General features: G+C 30.3%; 1 protein-coding gene across 2 annotated transcripts in view; it reads right to left on the bottom strand.

The window, feature by feature from the left end:
• Nucleotides 1-22,083, bottom strand: part of LOC123549858 (regulator of microtubule dynamics protein 1-like) — a 50,775-nt gene that overhangs the window by 15,832 nt on the left and 12,860 nt on the right. For both annotated transcript variants that reach the window (XM_045338296.2, XM_045338297.2), the window contains exons 3-4: nucleotides 20,869-20,975; nucleotides 1,021-1,182 (exon numbers count right to left, since the gene is read on the bottom strand). In XM_045338296.2, the coding sequence (XP_045194231.2) occupies nucleotides 1,021-1,182; nucleotides 20,869-20,975 (269 nt within the window). The remainder of the gene's footprint in view (nucleotides 1-1,020; nucleotides 1,183-20,868; nucleotides 20,976-22,083) is intronic.

The raw sequence follows: 22,083 nt of genomic DNA, 5'->3' as shown, positions 1-22,083 counted from the left end.
TTTTTTTGTATTTTCATTGTTACATCAAAGAAAACTTACTCTAGTTTTTGAGTGGACACTGTCAATTTTAGCAAATTCAAGGGCCATTACTCAGCATTACTGTCTGAACTTGCCAGTTACTGAACACAATTCAGATTTTATAGAGATGCACACTCTGTACAAGTTCTGTTTTGTATAGAGAATTCTAATATGCTTGTTTCTGTTAAAACATGCTTACGATAAAATGACACCACGTTAACGTGCCATGAAGTGAATGTTTTCGTTGCAACCAAGAAAGAGCTCCGCTATATTTTATCTACTGTTTAAGAATCAAAATAAGGTATAGCAAAATTGTGTATAGCAAAATTGTGTTCTGCCTAAATTAATACACTAAAAATCGGTCATATGTTGCCAGAATACTTCACTCAGGCTACGCCCATGTGAAATTATTCCCAATTGTATAACCTCTTTCCGTGTATCAATAAAGTTAAAACACAGTTTTCCTAAACATTAGTTCTTAAATAATTGTTTGTTTTGGGTTAAACGCCGTTTTTCAACAGTATTTCAGTTATGTAACGGCGGGCAGTTAACCTAACCAGTGTTCCTGGATCCTGTACCAGTACAAACCTGTTCTCCGCAAGTAACTGCCAACTTCCCCACATGAATCAGAGGTGGAGGACTAATGATTTCAGACACAATGTCGTTTATCAAATAGTCACGGAGAACACACGCCTCGCCCGAGGATGGAACTCGCGACCCTGCGATCCGCAGACCGACGCTCTACCTACTGAGCTAAGCGGGCGGGTTCTTAAATAATAATTGAGTTATGAACAGACAATGATTTCATCTACCCAACCATGAAATAGTGGAAACATGATATATCTCTTTTTAACAGAAACTGATGAGCAGGTTGTCAAATTGTACACTAAAAACCTTAGTGTTTCCTCGATTTCTGAATGGTACTCAACCAAATGATTGGAAAAAAAACACCACCAAGCTTCACATAAAGCCAAACAAAACCAAGATACACGCAAGAATTACCTTATGAACTGCAAAGTTTGCTTGGTTGAGATCAAGTGCTCTTGTGATGTAACCATACGCCTCGTAGTATAAAGCTTTCTTCTCTGTTTCATTTTTTGAGAGTTTCCCTTTATCTACAGCTGCTCTCGCTAGTCTCCATAATATCTCATCATTCTCCATATCCTGTTGAGGAGTAATATAGTGTGTATTATAACATGTCTTGTGTCAATTGCCAGTCCAGTTTGTGCTATGGAGTCACTGGTTTAAACAATATTTATTTTCAGCAGATATACAGCAAACATACATTTATACAAATCAAGGATTGAGTAGAAAGCTAAGCTTCTTTAGAAACTCGTTGCTATGGAGTTATTATTGATTGGTCTATATGATAACACTAAATTTTGTCGGGCTCAGAGGACAAGAAATGCCTACCAATAAATAATGCTTTCAAATTTGAAAGTTCTATGTAAAAAGTTTCTTATGTCTTGCTTTCTGGGTTCAGGCCCTTGTGACCTTGATCTTTGACCTACTGATATCAAACATAATTAGGGTCATCTACATCATAAGTCCTAACACCCTACCAAGTTTGAACTTCCTGGGTCAAGAGATTCTCAAGTTATTGAGTGGAAACCATTTTCAGGTTTCAAGCGCCAGTGACCTTTTATCTTTTGGCCCCAAAACCACAGGTGTCATCTTCTTGATAAGCACTGTTAATCTTCTAAGTTTGACGGTTCTAGGTTAAGTGCTTCTTAAGTTACTGGATGGAAACAGTTTTCAGGGTTCAGGCCTCTCTGACCTTGACATTTTACCTATTGATTGAAAAAACTATAGGGGTCATTTACTTGATAAGACCTATCATGCCACTAAGTTAGAAGGTTATGGGCCAAGTGGTACTCAAGTTACTGGGCAGAAACCATTCGCCCTACAGACCGACCAACTGACAAGACCGACAGATGGAAAGCAATATACCCTTACTTCTTCGAGTGGTGCATGAAAAGGGGCATAATTTTGACAAAATATAGCAAGAATAGGGATGTCATCTAATGGTGACATGACAGGTGTGAAGTTTGAAAGCATTTAGCATAATTGTTGAGAAACCTGCTAGTAGTATAAGAAAGGATGGTGCGAGGACATATCTGACCCCACTTGACCTATGACCCTTGGTCAGGACTGACCAATCCCGGGACAATTAAAAAAGAAAAAAAGATTTTAACAAATTATTGTTAAAACCTATATAAAATAAAGTAAATCTATTTTTAGTAACGTTTACAATGAAACGCCATTTTTTAGTAACGTTTACAATTAAACGCTTATTTTAGTAACATTTATTTTTAGTAATGTTTACAATGTAAACGTCTATTTTTAGTACATTTATTATTAGTAACGTTTACAATGTAAACGCCTTTTATTAGAAAACGTTTACAATGTAAACGCTTTTTTTTAAATATTTGAAATACCGTGCACAATGTTTGTGTTTATTTTAGTAATGTTTAAAATGTAAATGCTTATTATTAGTAACGTTACAATGTAAACGCTTATTTCTTTACGTGTTGTATTGAGATGTGAAATAAAAATAATTGTTTGTTCGTTTGCTCTTTGATTGTTAACTTTTAGTATTTTATACAATAAATCATACAACGGTACTTTTATTTTGTAACATTTTAATGAAAAATAAACAATAGTAACCACAAGTGTACTGTTTTGTCTTGATATTGTATGGTTTAAATTAAAATACATATAATATAGATGAGTTTACAAATAAAATATATTGTTTTGAAAGAAAGAAGATTTACTGATAATATAAATCCTCATTATGTTACAACAAAAATGGGAGAAAAATGATAAGGGCTACTTGTTCACTTGTGGAAAATGAAATCAAAGTTTGTTAAAAGTACAGGGGGTAATTTAGATATTCACAAAGCAATGTTCCCTTTTAAATTACCTAAGAAAGGGTTTAACACCCCCGGGAAAATAATTATTGTGGACCAGGAAATCCCCTAGATAATGGACCCCCTGTCAATAAACCTGGATGCAGTATGTAGGGGACCATGATTTTTGCTATGACAGTGGTGTAGAAAAGGGTACATGTGATAAGCAAATGCTTTCCAATTTAAATAACACTAAATCAAAAACATTTGGGAGAAAAGATTGCAAAACATTTAGTTTGAAAACCTATAATTAAAACAAAATCAATTTGGGGCTGGACAGAATAAAAAAACGGGAAAAGGGGTAGAGTATACCCCCGGAATCACATGGAGCGATGAATTAGCAAAAGAATTACACAAACCAATTAAAAGAAAATTTAGGAAACGAAGAGTGATAGTTAATGAATTGATGATACTTGGTCAGCTGATTTAGTTTGACATGCAAGCTTTTTCAAAATATAATAAAGGAGTAAAGTACTTGTTAACCGTTATTGATATATTTAGTAAATATGCTTTGGTTATTCCATTAAAGAATAAAACTGGAGAATCTGTTACAGAAGCATTAATAAAATAGTTTCGAAGGTAGAATTCAGGAACGAAAGTCCCCGAAGACTGCAAGGATTCCAAAAAATTTATGGGTAGTGAAGGAAAAGAATTTTATAATAAAAGTTTGAATCATTTTTGAATAAAAATAGATTAATATGTACCATACATTTAATGAAGGAAAGGCTGTAGTAATAGAAAGATTAACAGAAGTTTAAAAGAATAATGTGGAAATATTTTACAGCAAATAATACTTATACTTTTTTAAATAATTTGCAGGGTATGGTTTATAAATTTTAAAAAAAACAAAACATTCTAGTATAAAATGAAAACCAACCGAAGCTAGTAAAAACTTAATAAAGGTACTGTTTACTTTAATTTATACGGTGATTTAAAGATACCAAAGAGTAAAACAAAATTTAAAATTGGTGATCGAGTTCGCTTAAGCAAACTTAAAAGACATTTTGAAAAAGGATATACACCAAACTGGACAGAGGAAATATTTTAATTTATAAAATTAATAATACAAATCCCAGAACATACACTATTAAAGATTTAAATGATGAAATAATTCAAGGTTTTTATTTTATGAACAAGAACTTTTACCTACTACACAAGAAGTTTTTAGAATAGAAAAAGTTATTAGACGAGACTATAAGAAAAAACAAGCTTTAGTAAAAAGGAAAGGTTACAATGAAAAATTTAATAGTTGGGTACCATTTTGTGAATTGAAAGAAATTTAATTTAAAATATATATTATATAAATGGTCCATAAAAATTAATTTCTAATAATGGGAAAAGAAACAATAGATCAGTTAATCATTCACTTAACTAAACTACTGCTGCTTACAGAAAAAGTTATAAATTTTGTGGGAGAGTAAGTACCGGGTATATAATTACAGCAGGTGTCTTTGGTTGGTTCAGCTGCATTAGCACTTGTTCCAGCTATTCCTATATTTGTAGCAGTTGCTGGCGCTGTTCCATCATAATTACCATATTACTAACAGACTAAACTTGACGACAAGAAATTTTTTTTTTAAAAGCAATCATCACAAAATAAAAAACAACTATAACAAAAGCACGATTGCAGCTTTAGCTGTTTATTGACCCTAATGATCCTGGAAAAATAAATAAAGAAGAAGAGAAACAAGTTATTCAGGATATTTTACAATACTATTAGAAAAGCAGAAAGAAAAAAAATATTCATGCCTTTTGAAATGTATATGAAGGAATTTAAACTTAACGGATATAAAAGTAAAAAAGAAGAAGAGCTGTATTAAATTTTACGTGTGTTTTTAGAGATTTTTTTTCTATAAGTATATTATATATTGATGGTTAATAGAAAGGTAGATAGAATGATTATGTCAAAATTATCTAGCACTTTAGGAGAAATAATGAATCCAGATAAAAATTCATATAAGAAAGTTCTTAAAAGAAGAAATGTTATTAAATCAAAACTTAATCAAATGTTAGCGATGAATATAAAAATCATGTCATTGATAAATTAAAAAATGTTATAGATCCTTATCTTTTAAAAAAATAATTTATTTGAATGGAACTGTGGTTGTCTATTAACTGAAGAAGAAAATGCTGAAAGATTATGTGATTGTCCCAGACCAAATTAATATTCGAAAAATCCTAAAAAAGTTATTGAAACCCGACTGTGATACTAATGAAGAAAAAAAATATAAAAGAAATTATCGGGCGTCTAAAGACCTTGGTTTTAAATTCGGGGTTAAAAACAATGTGCTGCAAAGGAGAAAACCGAGTAAAATGTGGAATATCAAAAACTAATGGAAAAAGATATAAGTTTAAAATTTTAATTCTTCTTAAAGATAATTTAAAACTTTATTTATTTTATTATTTTTTTTAATTATTTTTTTAATCCTTTTTTGGCTTAACGAATTTTATTTTCTAAATATAATATATAGATGGAAATTGAGAGATCTACAAAACAATATTATAGAAATTTGAAATTAAAATTATATTAGACAAGATCCAAAGAATCAATTATATTTAACTATAAACGACTTTTATGAAATACTTAAATCTGAACTTAAAACTTTAAAAAAGGGATAAAAATAAACGTTGTTTTAAAAATAACTTTTGCAAAAATGGATAAACTGATACAATATATAAATCAGCTTATTTTCAATCAAAGGCTTTAGAAATTATTAACACAAACAAATAAAAAAAACTTTACGTCAAGCTTTTGATGATAATAAATAGAATTGGTAATTGGATTTCAGAAGGAAGTGGCTGGGGGAAAAGAGGGCAGTTGATGCTCATTATATAAATAGATATAAAGTATAGTCCATTGGCTGCTTCAAGTTATTTAGAATTTCCAAAACCATTACCAAAATTCAATGAAAGGATTATAAATATAAAGAATGATGATAACGAATGTTTTAGATGGTGCCATTTAGCTTACAAATTTCCTGTAAAAAAACATTCTGAAGAGTTTCAAATTATAAAAAAACATATAAACGATCTTTATTATACTGGAATTAAATTTCCTGTTACATTAAATCAAATACCTAAAATAGAAGTTTTAAAAGAAATATCATTTATATATTTGGTTTTGAAGAAAATAGTAAATTTTTCCATTGTACATATCAAAATTCAATACGAAGAACACTGTGGACATGTTATTAATTACTAATGATAAATAACCGACGATGACTGTAAGCCCTCAAGAACTGTAGTCCAAATTATGTTTGGATAAAAAGACTTTAATTTAAAATTTAAAGTTTAACAAAACAAAACATGCAAATAAAAAACACTTCTGTAAAAGCTGTCTGCAACATTTTCTCAAGAAAGAATATTAAATGAACTATTCCCAAAAATTTTTTAGCTATTAATGGTATCCAAAGGGGTTTAAAATGCCAAAGAGGGAAGTTTAAGTTTCAATTTAAAAATTATCATAAAGGTTTAGCAGTACCTTTTTTAATTTATGCTGATTTTGAATCAATAACTAAAAAAGTTTTAACTGCTTTACCATCAACTGAATCTTCATTTACTGAACCATATCCAAAATATAGATTGTGGTTACGGCTATAAAGTTGTTTGTTGTTATGACGTAAATATACTAAACCAACCCAGATTTTTAGGGCCCTAATGCAGTTTATAAGTTTATTGAAAAAATGCTTGAGGAAGAGGAATATTTTAAAGAAATATTTAGTGTTAACTTTAACAAAGAAAAAAGAATGTCAAAAAAAAATGAAATTGAATTTAAAAAACAAAAGTTTTGTCATATCTGTGAAAAAGAATATATAGAAGATTCAATCAAAGTAAGAGATCACTGTCATATAACAGGAAAATTCAGAGGAAGTGCTCACTCAGAATGTAATATTAATTTTAAACTAACACACAAAATTCCTGTTATTTTTCATAATTTAAGAGGTTATGACGGTCATTTTATTATGCAACAAATAGGAAAATTCAAAAAAGAAATTAATGTTATTCCTAACAATATGGAAAGATATATGGCATTTATGATTTCCGACTTGGTTTTTATTGATTCATTTCAATTTATGTCTCAATCATTGGATAACCTAGTAAAAAATATTCCAGAATTTAAATACTTATCTCAAGAATTTGATTACATTGCGAAGCTGGAACCTTCGGTTACACTAGAATTATTAAAAACAAAAGGTGTTTATCCATATGATTACATGGATTCATTTAAAAAATTCAAAGAAACAGAATTACCTTCTAAAGAAGAGTTTTATTCAATTTTAAATGAAACACACATATCTGACAACGAATATGAACATGCTAAAAATGTTTGGAATAAATTTAAAATTAAAACAATGGGAGAATATCATGATCTATATTTAAAAACTGACGTATTACTTTTAGCTGATGTATTCGAAAATTTTAGAAAACTATGTTTAGAGTACTACAAATTAGATCCTTGTCATTATTTTAGTAGTCCTGGGTTAGCTTGGGATGCAATGTTAAAAATGACTGGAATTAAGTTAGATTTAATAACTGATATTGATATGTATCTTTTTATTGAAAAGGGACTGAGAGGAGGAATAAGTTATATTTCAAACAGATACAGTAAAGCAAACAATAAATATATGAAGGATTATGATCCTAAACTTGACAGCAAATACATTATGTACCTTGACGCCAATAACCTTTACGGTTGGGCTATGTGTCAACCTTTACCGTCTGGAAACTTTAAATTTATATCCGAAAAACAATTTAAGAAATTAATTGCAAAAGGTAAAACTAACTTTATAGTTGAATGTGATCTTGAATATCCAAAAGAATTACATACTGTACATAATGATTATCCTTTAGCTCCTGAAAAAATTATTATACCAGATCAATGGCTTTCTGATTATAGTAAAAATATTAAAACAGAATTTGAAATAGGAAAAAGTAATGTAAAAAAATTAGTTCCAACTTTAATGAAAAAACAAAATTATGTAGTTCATTTTAAAAATCTTGAACTATATACACAATTAGGGTTAAAAGTAACAAAAATACATAAAATATTAACTTTTGATTCATCTCCTTGGTTAAAAAAGTATATTGATTTTAATACTCAAAAAAGATCTAAAGCAAAAAATTCATTTGAAAAGGACTTTTTTTAAGTTAATGAACAATTCTGTATTCGGTAAGACGATGGAGAATTTACGCAAGAGGGTTAATATTAAATTAACACATGATGAAAATATTTTATTAAAATACATAGCCAAACCTTCATTTGTTAGTTCAACGATGTTTAACAAGAATTTGTTTGGTATTCATAGAATAAAAGAAAGTTTGTTATTAAACAGACCTTGTTATGTTGGAATGTGCATTCTAGATTTATCAAAATATTTAATGTATGATTTTCATTATAATTACATTAAGGAAAAGTACGAGGGTAATTGTAAATTACTATTCACTGACACTGATTCATTATGTTATGAAATAAAAACCAAAGATGCATATGAGGATTTTTATAAGGACAAAGATTTATTTGATAACAGTGATTACGATAGTAATTCAAAATTTTATTGATAATAATAAAAAAGTAATTGGAAAATTTAAAGATGAAGCTGCTGGCATTCCCATTGTTGAATTTGTTGGATTAAAAAGTAAAATGTATTCTTATTTATTAGAAAACGAAGTAAATGTTAAAAAATGTAAAGGAATTAAAAAACTTGTTGTTAAGAAAACAATAGTTCATAAAAATTATAAAGATACTTTGTTTAATTCAACCCAAAGTAATCACACCTTTAAAGTTATTCGTTCTGATAAACACAATCTTTCCAGTTATGTTATAAATAAAACATCTTTATCATGTTATGACGATAAAAGATATATTCTTGATAATGGTATTGATACATTAGCTTATTCTTAAATTAATTAACTCTTAATTATAGAACCATAAATTGTTTAACTGAATATTCATAACGTTTAAAGAATTAATATAAATAACATCATTTATTTTTAAATTCATTTGCATAATTAATAGAAATAGATTCATTTTTTCTGTTATTTTTTACATGATAACTTTGAAGAATTACATTTTCTTTATTTTTTAGTTGTAATTTAGCTTCTCCTTTATCTAATTTAATTGCATCAACAAGAATAATTAAGATGCAATTAAAATTAATTCTTACATTATTACCATTTTGAACTAAACCAGGACTAGCATTTACAGTTTTCCATTGAAATAATCCACCATCGGTATCTTGGGTATAACATGTTAAAAACAATGGAGGTTTTCTTATTAATTGTCTTTCTATTTTATTTACTTTTTCATTTATATTATTAAATATTCCCATTATATTAATTATTCCAGTTAAATAAAAACACAGTAATTAATTAAAACTTTAATTAAGCTTTTAATTCAAAAGTTTGTTTCTATCATGGAATGCATGTTCATTCGATACAGGTTATACATGTTCATCCGATACAGGTTCATCCGATACAGCATCCGATGCAGGTTCATCCGATATGTAGAATCTGATGTAACTACTCGTCAAAAGCGTAAAATTTACTTCTGTAGATGTTGAATCGTTATAAGGATTAATGTCAAACATTGTTCCTTGTGGTAGATAAATTTTAATTTTTTTCTTATACATAGATATTATTCTGTCCGATCCAATGTCAAAGTCCTCGGCTACTATATTTACAATATTGGTAAATGTACTAAAAATTAGATCATCATCATTATTCCACCGCCTAAATATAAAATGTGATATTGGGCTTTTAGTCGGTTTATCCGGTTCAGCTATAAACCCGGGCCCCGCTAATAAAAATTTAATATCTATTATATACATTCCTTCTTTTTCAACCACAAACACACCCTTCAAAAGCACATTTGGTACAGCTACACTATATTGTTGGTTTATGCTTATAAAATCTCTATAATCTAAGATAATTCCAGGTCTAAATTCAAGTTCATTTAAATAGTTCAGACCGGCCATATCTTCATATGTTGAATATATCCAGACACCACGATGGTCAAAATACTTTTTCATTTTTATGAATGTATAAAAACTGTATTTATCATAATAACTGTTATATTCAAAAAGAAACACTTCACGTCCCACTTCCTCTAGCCTTTCTTCTATTTTTTTGTCTTTCTTTTTAAGTTTAAGAATTATTTCAGCTAAATCATCAATTCGTTTTGTTGTAGCAACTTTATAAGAAAGCAAATTGTCAATAACAACATTTGTTCTAGCTAATTGTGTTTCTTGTTTTAAGAAATCATCTTTTACTTTTGCAATTTCTTCATCATTAGTAGCAATTTCTTCGACATTAGCGGTTATTGCTTTAGTATTAGCAGTAATTACTTGGGTATTAGCAGTGATTGATTCTCCTTGTTTATCTGATATTTTAACTACAGAGTCCAAATCATTTATTATTTTTTTAATTTTATCATTAACTGTGTTAATTGCTTCAGTATTAGCAGTAATTAACTCTCTTTGTTTAACTGATTTTTCAACTACAAAGTCCAGTTCATTTTTATGTTCTTCAACTTTAGTATTAAGCTGCGTCATATCTTCTTGTAATTTTTTTGTAATATTATTTAATTCTGCATACTTTAAATTGTGACGTGTATCAACAGTACTAATCCAAACTCGAATTTGTTTTTTAAAGTCATCTATTTTAGAATTAAGCTCTTTTTTAAGGTTATCTAATGCTGTATCATGATCATCACCTCTTTGTGAAGCTGCCTTTTCCAATTCAGATTTATATTCTGCAAGTTTATTTGAAATTAATTCTAATAAATCTTTATGCTTTTTTTCAGTTTCAGTATTTAGTTTATTTATTTCTGTTCTAATTTCTAACTGATACATATTTTGTAACTTTTTTTCAGCTTCAATAATCTTGTCTTTTAGTTCTTCATGTTTAATCATAGTATCATTTATTTCCTGAACTTGAGTGTATAACTTTTCAAAATTGGTTCTAAATACTTTTTTTATATTGTCATCTGTCAAATCAGATTTCTCTTCAAGTTCTTTAATAGAATCAACCATAGCTTTCATTTCTTTTTCAAGTTTACCTTGTAATTGATTAATTAATAATGAATTCTTTTTAAAATCTTTTGTTAATTCTTCAATATTCTTTACTTCTGCTTCTAGTGTTTGTTTTATACTTTTGACATCTTCAAGATTATAGTCATCTATTACACTTTGAATTTTTTTATACAAAAACCGTCTTGGAACTACATCAGCGGATTTATCTGGATTTCCTAGGTTGATTATTTCATTACCTCCCATATCTAATGCTCTGTTCATTGTGTTATCAAGTTCCTTATTTCTGTGAAGATATGATTCCATGTCCTTTCTAAGCTTTCTGTATTGTTTTTTAGTAGCATAATCACTTAAATCAATATCAAATTTAACTTTACTTATACTGTCAGGTTCACTTATTTGTTTTACATCATTAAAAACTCCCATCTATATATTACCAGTAAAGTTTTTTCTTAAAAACTTCCTTGGTTTGTCAATATATAAGAAATCAAATTTTTGATTTGTTGCATTAGCAAATGAATCACGATCTATATTTTGTTCATTACAAATCATATCATTTTCTCGTCTACCTGGACTTTCAAATAAAATATAATGTGAACAGTTAATTCGAATATCTTTTGGTGTTTTATAGTAAGACTGACTTAAATAAATAACACAACAGTTTTTGTGACGTCCTTGAATAAAGTATTTTGTTATTTCATTTTGAACTTTTTTATCTTCACATACAAAATCATCAAATATTACTACTTTTTGTTTTTCTGATTCAAGATTCTCACAAGGTTCAATTTGGTTGGGATCAGCTGAATATTCAAGTATTTCATTTAGATCTACTTTAATTTTTTTTGCAATTTGGCTTAAGTGATTTATTAAATCTTGATATTTAGATTGTTCTAGGTTTTTAGCATACAAGTATAATTTATCATAATATATAAGAGGTTTTCGAAGTATATGCATTAATGTATTTGTTTTTCCAGATCCAGAAGATCCACATATTAACATTCTAAAACATGAATCTGGCATAAAAGGATAATGTTGTGTAAAGTTATTGGATTTATCACTTTTTGTATCATAATTTGGAATTTCCATTTATATAATATTACATTATTTTACATTATTTTACAATATCTTACATTATTATATAAATGCAATCAAAACTTAATGAAATGATAATAAGAAAAAAATTAGTCGGGCAAAAGATGAGAGCTCTTAGAGAAGAAATAATGAGAGAAAAAATTAAGAAAGCTACAAATCGGGATATGTACACTGAAATTTATAAACCAATTACTGAAGGAATAGAAAGTCAAAAAGAACAATTATCAAGTCAGTTAAAAGCATTACCTGGAATAAAACAACAATTAGCGTTACTAGGTGATGAAATGAAAGACATACAAACATACCAGGGTTTACCACAGATATTCCAAGAACCAATACGATTATTACCGCCGAAAGATCATACGGGTTTGGATGATGAAGATGATGAGTTTGAAGACACTAAAGAATTTCCTGAAGAATCAGAAAAATTAGAAGAAGAATTGGGAGCAAGACCAAAAGAATTTACAGTTGATTTTAATAAAGGAATTGATTTAGATCTTTTAGATAAAAAAAAATATAACACACCACAAGAAGTGTTTGATTTTTTTCACACTGAATCTGAAAATCCTGATGAAAAAATGACTAGGGAAGAAGTAGAGGATATCATAGAAAAGGTATCAGAGGATATAAAAAAACTGGGTAATAAATCTGGTGTAATAACTAGAAAGAAAAACAGAACAGATCATGATCTGAAGCGAAAGGAAGCAATTATAGCTAAGTCGGATAATTTAAGAAAATATAGAAACGTAACCATTGATATTCTTGATCAAGGAAAAAAGTATATGGGAAAAGGAATAAAACATCATAACCCATATAAAGTTTCACCAAATGGACAATATGGTAATTTAATTATTAACTTAAATAAACTTTATGGTCAAAACAAATTAATTGCTAAGGATAGAATAACTGGAAAAGAAGTAATTAACACTAAAGTAGATAATGATTTGATTGATTTGATTAATAAAAGATATAACAATAATAAAAAACATTCAATTCATTCAAGAAAAATATTTAAAGAATTAACAGAAAAATCAGGATTACCCATCAATAAAAGATCTATGAAATTTAAAAAAGTAATTAGAGGACAAGGTTATGACGTTTGTCCATGTAATCCAAAAGAATTGGTTAATGACTTGGAGTTAATTTGTGGTTCAATTGATGCTGGAAATAATAATGAAGAACTAAAAAATGAAGGTATTAGAATAATTGATGAACTATTAAAAATGAATTCACTCTTACCAAAACAACATGAAATGTTATATAAAAATTATTTTTCTTGAATTTACACTTTTATTAAAAAGATATGTTTAATAATTATATAAATGGAACAAAAATAGTATTAAGTTCTGAAACAGTTAAAAATTATAACAAAAATACTCCGAGTGATTTTACAATCAGATTTAGTCGTTCTTTAATTTTAGATAAAAATAAAACTTATGTTGTTGGTTTGGATAGTATTAACACTATGACCTACTCTTGGCATAATATTAGTGATGAATATGACAATAAAATAATTCGTTATCATAATGGTAAGGATTGGAAAAATATTACATTTACAAATGGTTCTTACAGTTACACAGATATTAATAATTATATTAGGGAAACATTAATAAGTAATGATGATTTTGAATTTAATAAATCAGAAATTGCTCCAATAAGTTTGGAATTTGATTTAAGTAGTTTTAAGATTTTGATTTCAATTACAGATAATTTTATGTTGGATTTAAGAATGTCAAATTTTCATACATTGCTTGGATTTGAGAAAAAAGCATTGAGAAATACTGAATGGGGAACTACAACACCAAATATAACTAACTCTGTGGATACAATTTACATTCATTGTGATCTTATTGATAATTCATTTGTTGATGGTAATTTCAGTGATATTATCTATGCTTTAAGTACTGCAGATTTAACAAGAGCTTATCCATTTACAAAAGAACCACAAAGAGTTGGATATTCTGAAATTAATAAATATATTATAAATTCAATTAGAATATATATTACAGATGTATTTGGTAGAATAATTAATTTTAATGAGGTTGAAACAAGTTTTACACTAATTTTAAAAGAAATATGAAATTATAAATTTTAGTTTTATATAATGTACAAAAAAGTTTATGACAAAAATAAAGGAATATTTATTTATGTTGATGCTCACACGGGAAAAGAAATCATACATGGAACAGGTATCTTTGACACTTTAACGAAATTGTTTTCAAGCGGAGTTGTATCTTCAATTAGCAAGCTGGAAAAAAAGCTTTGGAAACAGCAGGAAAAGCAGCACTTGAAAGTGGAACAAAAAAGGTTGGAACGGAAGTTGGAAATTTAGCTGCTGATAAAATTGTTGAAAAATTTAAAAAGAAACCTGCTCCGGCAGTTGGTAATTTAATTGCTAAGGAATTACAAGAAAAGAATAACAGTAAAAATAATAATAAAAATAATAATGATAAAGAGGAGGATATTCATATGAGAATAAATAGAATATTGTCAGGATCTGGGACACGTAAACGTATTAACAGATTAATTTATAAAAAATAAAATAAAAAATAAAATAATATATAATATATACATGTTTAGAACAAAACAATATTGTGAAAGATATGAATTAACTCCTATTCAATTAGATACAGCTTTAATATCTGTCTTGGGAAATAATGTTAAGCAACAAAAAAACGGATATCACTTTACAATTAATGATAGAAGCTCATATTTTGATTGGTTTAATGGTTATTTTGAAGTAAGTTTTAAAGTAAATAAGATTACTAATGGTAATGAGTATGCTGTTGGAGATCAAATTGCTCTAATTAATAATGCAGCTTCATTAATTGATCAGTTAGTGGTTAAACAAAATGGAAAAATTGTATATGATTGTAATAATTTATATAAGGTAGTAAATGTAAAGAGTTTGGTTGAACTATCTGAAGATTATGCAAAATCAACTGGAACAAACGAATATATTTATTTAGATACTACTGATACTGCTGAAAGTAGGGATGACCAAGCTAAATATAATTCGGGGTTTGCCTCAAGAAAATCATTAATCCAGGGTAATAAAGAGGTAAATGCTAAAATTCCATTAAATAATTATTCATTTTTTCAGGGTTTAGAAACTAATATTATACCTCCAAGTCAAATTCAAATAACACTGCAGCTGACAGATGATGATGAATTAATTTTTAGAGCTGGCGGAGACCCAGGTAGGGTAATTGTAACAAAATTAATTCTATGGGTTCCACGTTTAATTTTCAATGAATTTGGGTTTGATCTAATTACTACTGAAAGATTTAAAAAAGCAAGATGGTCATACCTTCGGGAAATGATGACGCAATCAACTGATACACAACAGATTAATACAACTTTTAGAATAACAGCTGGTGTAACAAAACCACAACATGTATTTGTTTATTTACAACGACCTGATAAAAGTAATGCACAAATACATAATCCACATTTATTAGATACATTTAAACTTAATGCAGCAGATGATGATTATAATTGTATTTTGAGTTCTTGTCGTCTTGAAGTTGGTAATGGTGTTTTTTATCCAGAAACAGAATATACAAGTATATCAAGAATATATGATGATGTAATTAATTATTATTATAAACAAAATAATAAGACTACTGGAAGTCTGCTAAATAGATCAAACTTTAATAGTTTATTTGGATTTGTTCATTTTAACTTGGAATATAAAAAGGAAGTAACTACAGAAGATCCTAAGCAGATTACATTAACAATTAAGTTAACTACACTTCCCACTGCAAGATATCGTATTTACGCAATTGTATTATATGAGGAAACAGTTGAAATAAATACTATTGGAAATGAACTTGTTATTGTTTAAATAAAATAAATATAAATTATATATAATGACATCAAATTATATTGAATATAAAGTTAACCTTACAGATGGACAAAAGAAAAATTTAGCACAAGCTTATAATAATAGAATTCCACATACTTTTAGATTAAAACATGAACAATTACGTGGAAACTTCCCTTTACTTTTAACAAAAACACAAATTAATCAAATTAAAAAAGCTGTTGCAAATAATAAGGGATTAGAATTACAATTTCAAAAAGCCAAATGTCCAGTCAAGGTCAAAATGGTGGATTTTTAGGAGCTTTGGCTGGTTTGTTAGGAAAAACAATTCTTCCAATGGCAGCAAAAATAGCTCCAAAAATATTAGCCCCTCTAGGCATTGGAGCCCTTTCTGGACTGGCCAGTACTGGTGTTAGTAAAATACTTGGAAATGGTATGATTTCAGTAGCTAATGATAAGAGAAATATGATATCACCATATCTTACACCTAATCAAAGAAAGCAATTAGTAGGATCTGGAGTGATTAAATTAACACAAAAACAAAAACAAGACGGTGGGTTTTTAGGTATGTTGGCTGCTAGTCTAGGGATACCTTTGATTACATCTTTGTTAAGTGGGAAAGGACATGGCCAGGGTATACAGATTGATTCTCAGAGAAGACCTTACAGACGAATTCCTATAGTAAAAAAAAAATAAAATTTATAAACAAACCTATTTCTAACTTTGAAATTGAACAATGGGTAAAACAATTAAAAATTAAAAACTTTAGGGGTGTGTTTAGTAGAAATAATTTATTAAAATTAAAAGTAAAGGACGTGTGGAATTATAAATTTGGACGACTCTGTTGGTCCTGGAACACATTGGGTTTGTTACTTAAATAATATGTATTTCGATCCATTTGGGCTTCCTCCACCGAAAGAAGTAATTAAGTATATACCAAATGTAAAATACAACAATGTTCAATATCAAGACAAAACAAGTACACTCTGTGGATACTATTGTTTAGTTTTCATTAAAATGTTACAAAATAAAGTACCGTTGTATGATTTATTGTATAAAATACTAAAAGTTAACAATCAAAGAGCAAACGAACAAACAATTATTTTATATTTCACATCTCAATACAACACGTAAAGAAATAAGCGTTTACATTGTAAACGTTACTAATAATAAGCGTTTACATTGTAAACGTTACTAAAAATAAACACAAACATTGTGCACGGTATTTCAAATATAAAAATAAGCGTTTACATTGTAAACGTTACTAATAATAGGCGTTTACATTGTAAACGTTACTAATAATAAATGTTACTAAAAATAGACGTTTACATTGTAAACGTTACTAAAAATAAATGTTACTAAAAATAAGCGTTTACATTGTAAACGTTACTAAAAATAGGCGTTTACATTGTAAACGTTACTAAAAATAGATTTACTTTATTTTACTATAGGTTTTAACAATAATTTGTTAAAATCTTTTTTTCTTTTATAATTGTCCGGCATTGGTCTGTCCTGACCAAGGGTCATAGGTCAAGTGGGGTCAGATATGTCCTCGCACCATCCTTTCTTATACTACTCCTGCTTACATGCAAAACGTTTATGATGCAAACGCCAACACTGATTAAAGAATGATTAAACAAGAGTGCCAGAATGTCACAATATACGCCCGTCACAGCAAATCTCTTTACACTAGCACCTGTATTTGCAAATGGAATTTTAATTTTCTAGTTGTTTACAATGTTTTTTTTTTTTTTTTTTTAGAAATTATTGTAATTCTTTTATTTTTTTAAGTCCACAAAAAAAATCCTTACCAGGTCGAGATACCTTAAAATACACCCAAAATTTGAAAGTAACATCAATGTTGTACCACAGAAAAGTGGTCTTGGTTTTTCCCTACTGTCAATTATAAAAAAAGTTACAATGTAAGTTATTTATAGTAACAACTAAGGGAAGTTAATCTTTAAAGAGAAAAAAAAAAAAAAAAAAAAAATCAAGAAAAAAAAAAATTACAAGTCCATACAAAAATCCTTACCAGGTAGAGATAGCTAAAAATACACCTCAGAATTGGATGTAACATGCATGTTGTACTACAGAAAAGTGGTCTCGATTTTTCCCTACGACTTGTAATGAAAAAGTTACAATATAAGCTATTTATAGTAACAGCAAAGGGAAGTAATTCAAAAGAAGGGACCAGTGCATGACACTCCGTCTCATGATGGTGTACAATTGTGCCAAGTTACATCAAAATCCCTCCATGCATGAAGAAGAAATGCTCCAGACAAAGTCATTCTTGTATCTGACCTTTGGCCTCTAAGTGTGACCTTGACCTTAGATCTAGGGACCTGGTTCTTGCACAAGACACTCCGTCTCATGCTTGTGAACATTTGTGCCAAGTTGTATCAAAATCCCTCAATGCATGAAGAAGAAATGCTCCGGACAAAGTTTTCATTCTTGTATCCTTGACCTCTAAGTGTGACCTTGACCTTACCCCTAGGGACCTGGTTCTTGCGCATGACACTCTGTCTCATGATGGTGAACAATTGTGCCAAGCTACGTCAAAGTTCTTTCATGCATGAAGAAGATATGCTCCGGACAAAGTTTTCATTCTTGTATCCTTTGACCTCTAAGTGTGACCTTGACCTTAGACCTAGGGACCTGGTTCTTGCGCATGACACTCCGTCTCATTATGGTGAACAAATGTGCCAAGCTACATCAAAATCTTTCCATGCATGAAGAAGATATGCTCCGGACAAAGTCATTCTTGAATTTTTCATTCTTGTATCCTTTGGCCTCTAAGTGTGACCTTGACCTTAGACCTAGGGACCTGGTTTTTCTGCATGACACTCCGTCTCATGATGATGAACAATTGTGCCAACTTTCATCAAAATCCCTCCATGCATGAAGAAGATATGCTCCGGACAAAGTCATTCTTGAATTTGACCTTTGACCTCTAAGTGTGACCTTGACCTTAGACCTAGGGACCTGGTTCTTGCGCAAGACACTCCGTCTCATGATGGTGAACAACTGTGCCAAGTTTCATCAAAATCCCTCCATGCATGTAGAAGATATGCTCCGGACAAGGTCTGTGGACGCCGCCCGCCCGCCCATCCGCCCGCCAGGGGCGTTCCCATAATACGTCCCGTTTTTCAAACGGGCGTATAAAAGCTCTACTATCTAATAATATCAAATAGTGGTGCTAAAAAAATATAGAAAATATTTATATTTTCTGATGTCACATAATAAAACACACTGAACTGCTTGCCAGTCAACACTATCACCCTCAGACTTCGACAACAGTTCTGACTTTTCAAAAATTCTCAGTTGAAACTTTCCCTACTCCCAAACAGCAAAACAGCAATTTCATCCATAAATCAACCATCGATTTCATTAAACTTGTATTTAAAAATATACATGGAGAAACAATGAACTTATATTTGAGGTAAAACCTGCAGAATGGCAAAATATCTCAATAAACAAAAGGAATCACAATTCAAATCAATGACTGTGTTCATTCAACCTGACACAATACGCAGTTTTATTGATCAAGAAAAATACAGGATGCATAGAGAAACCAACTAACATCAAAAAATAATAAAAATTTCCATAAATTATCTAAAAAGTAGGTATAAAATATTAGTTATAAATAAGAACATTTCCTAAGTTTACTCAGATATTGATGAAATATTTTCAGCTGTCAAGAAATTTCCACCACTTTGCTTTGGACGTTTTTTTTTTCTTTTTCTAATATATGCATTTCTTTCAGTGAAAGTCTATTTGATAAAAAAGAAGAGAAATACAAGCAGCTGGTGACCATATTACAGGAAATCACATGCTTATGAGCAGGTGCATCACACTTGGTCTTTACACAGCTAACATCTGAGCCTTCCACCAATGACATATTTTATCCATTTATCAATAATGACAGACAAGAGGTGCTAAATCCTACTGTAATTATTGCTAGTGATACAAACCTCACAGCAGGACTTCTTTTACAATCTGTTGTTCATTCTGCCTGACATATGTATGCAGTTTTTACTATATGGGATTATTTTGAAAACTTCCAAGTATGTTCCAGTCAACAAGACTGAACGGATACATTTTATTATCATTTTTAGTGAAGTAAACTATTTATAAAACAGTTACTGAAGGCCTATCTGGCCTGATACCTGGCAGTGACTGTCTACAGGTTTGATGTCTGGCACTGACTGCCTACCTGCCTAATGCCTGGCAACTGCCTACCTGCCTGATACCTGGCACTGACTGCCTACCTGCCTGATACCTGACACTGACTACCTACCTGTCTGTGTCTGATACCTGGAACTGACTGTCTACCTTCCTGATGCCTGGGAACTGACTGCCTACCTTCCTACTGCCTGCCTACTTACCTTATGCCTGGCACTGACTGCTTACCTTCCTGATACCTGAGCACTGACTACCTACCTTCCTGATGCCTAGGCAACAACTGCCTACTTACCTAATGCCTGGCACTAATGGTCTACCTGCCTGATACCTGGCACTGACTGCCTACCTGCCTGATACCGGACACTGACTACCTACCTGTCTGATACCTGGAACTGACTGTCTACCTTCCTGATGCCATGGCACTGACTGCCTACCTTTCTGATGCCTGGGTACTGACTGCCTACCTTCTGTTGCCTTGCACTGACTACCTACCTTCCTAATACCTGGGCACTGACTGCCTACCTGCCTGATACCTTGGCACTGACTGCCTACAAGCCTACATACCTTCCTAATGCCTGGGCACTGACTGCCTATCTGGCTCATACCTGGCAATTAAGGACTGGATTCTGGATGTTTACATGTACAAGACAAGAACATCTTATCAATCGAAGTGTCTGGCCTTTCAGTGGGGCAGATACTTTCATGAACAAACACTTCTGATGTCATCTTTACACCTTTCATGCACAAACATACCCTCAACCAGTTATATAATGGTTATATTAAAACATCACATAGCAAACAACAGATATCTTACTTTAAACTCAATAAGGTAGTCGTACAATGCTAGTGCCTCATTTTCTGAGTAAAGTCGATCTGCCTCAACCAGGATCTGCTGTGTTTTGTCTAAAACACCTTTTCCTTCTGCAAGAGAAATTTGCAGTATGCTAACATGTCATGTTATTCACTGACTGTGAAAAGTCTAAATGAATCTTCACATAAATTGTTTATCTTACCAAGTGTTTACCCTATTTTTTTCAACACTGAGTCAACTGTTTTAAATTTTTTCCAATATTTATTCCAGTACAGTGTACAGCATGTACACATCAGTGTATACTATGGCGTACCATTTGGGTCGAAAGTTTCCAGGTACCACAGGTAGTAATAAAATTATACCTGCGGGTATAAATTGGAAATGTATATATATATATATAAATTGTACCATTGTACAATACCGCAGGTATAATTTTTATACCCGCGGGTACAATTTTTATACCCGCGGGTATAATTTTCATACCTGCGGGTATAATTTTATACCCGTAGGTATAATTTTTATACCCGCGGGTACACTTTTATACCCGCGGGTATAATTTTATACCTGCGGGTGTAAAAGTGTACCCGCGGGTACAAAATTATACCCGCAGGTATAATTTTTATACCCGCGCGGGTATAATTTTATACCCGTAGGTATAATTTTTATACCCGCACGTACACTTTTATACCCGCGGGTATAATTTCATACCTGCGGGTGTAAAAGTGTACCCGCGGGTACAAAATTATACCCGCAGGTATAATTTTTATACCCACGGGTATAATTTTTATATCTGCGGGTATAATTTTGTACCCGCGGGTATAATTTTATACCCGTAGGTATAATGTTTATACCCGCGGGTACACTTTTATACCCGCGGGTATACTTTTATACCTGCGGGTATAAAAGTGTACCCGCGGGTACAAAATTATACCCGCAGGTATAATTTTTATACCCGCGGGTATAAAAGTATACCCGTGGGTATAAAATTATACCTACGGGTATAAAAGTATACCCGCAGGTACAATTTTTATACCCGTAGGTATAATATTTATACCCGCGGGTATAATTTTGTACCTGCGGGTATAATTTTATACCTGCGGGTGTAAAATTATACCCGCGGGTATAAAAGTATACCTGTGGGTATAAAATTATACCTACGGGTATAAAAGTATACCCGCAGGTACAATTTTTATACCTGTAGGTATAATTTTCATACCC

The sequence above is a fragment of the Mercenaria mercenaria genome, chromosome 6 (genome assembly GCF_021730395.1).
Source record: "Mercenaria mercenaria strain notata chromosome 6, MADL_Memer_1, whole genome shotgun sequence".
Taxonomy (NCBI): Eukaryota; Metazoa; Mollusca; class Bivalvia; order Venerida; family Veneridae; genus Mercenaria; species Mercenaria mercenaria.
Note: the sequence above shows the minus strand (reverse complement) of the source record. Positions and strands in the feature narration are given on the sequence as shown.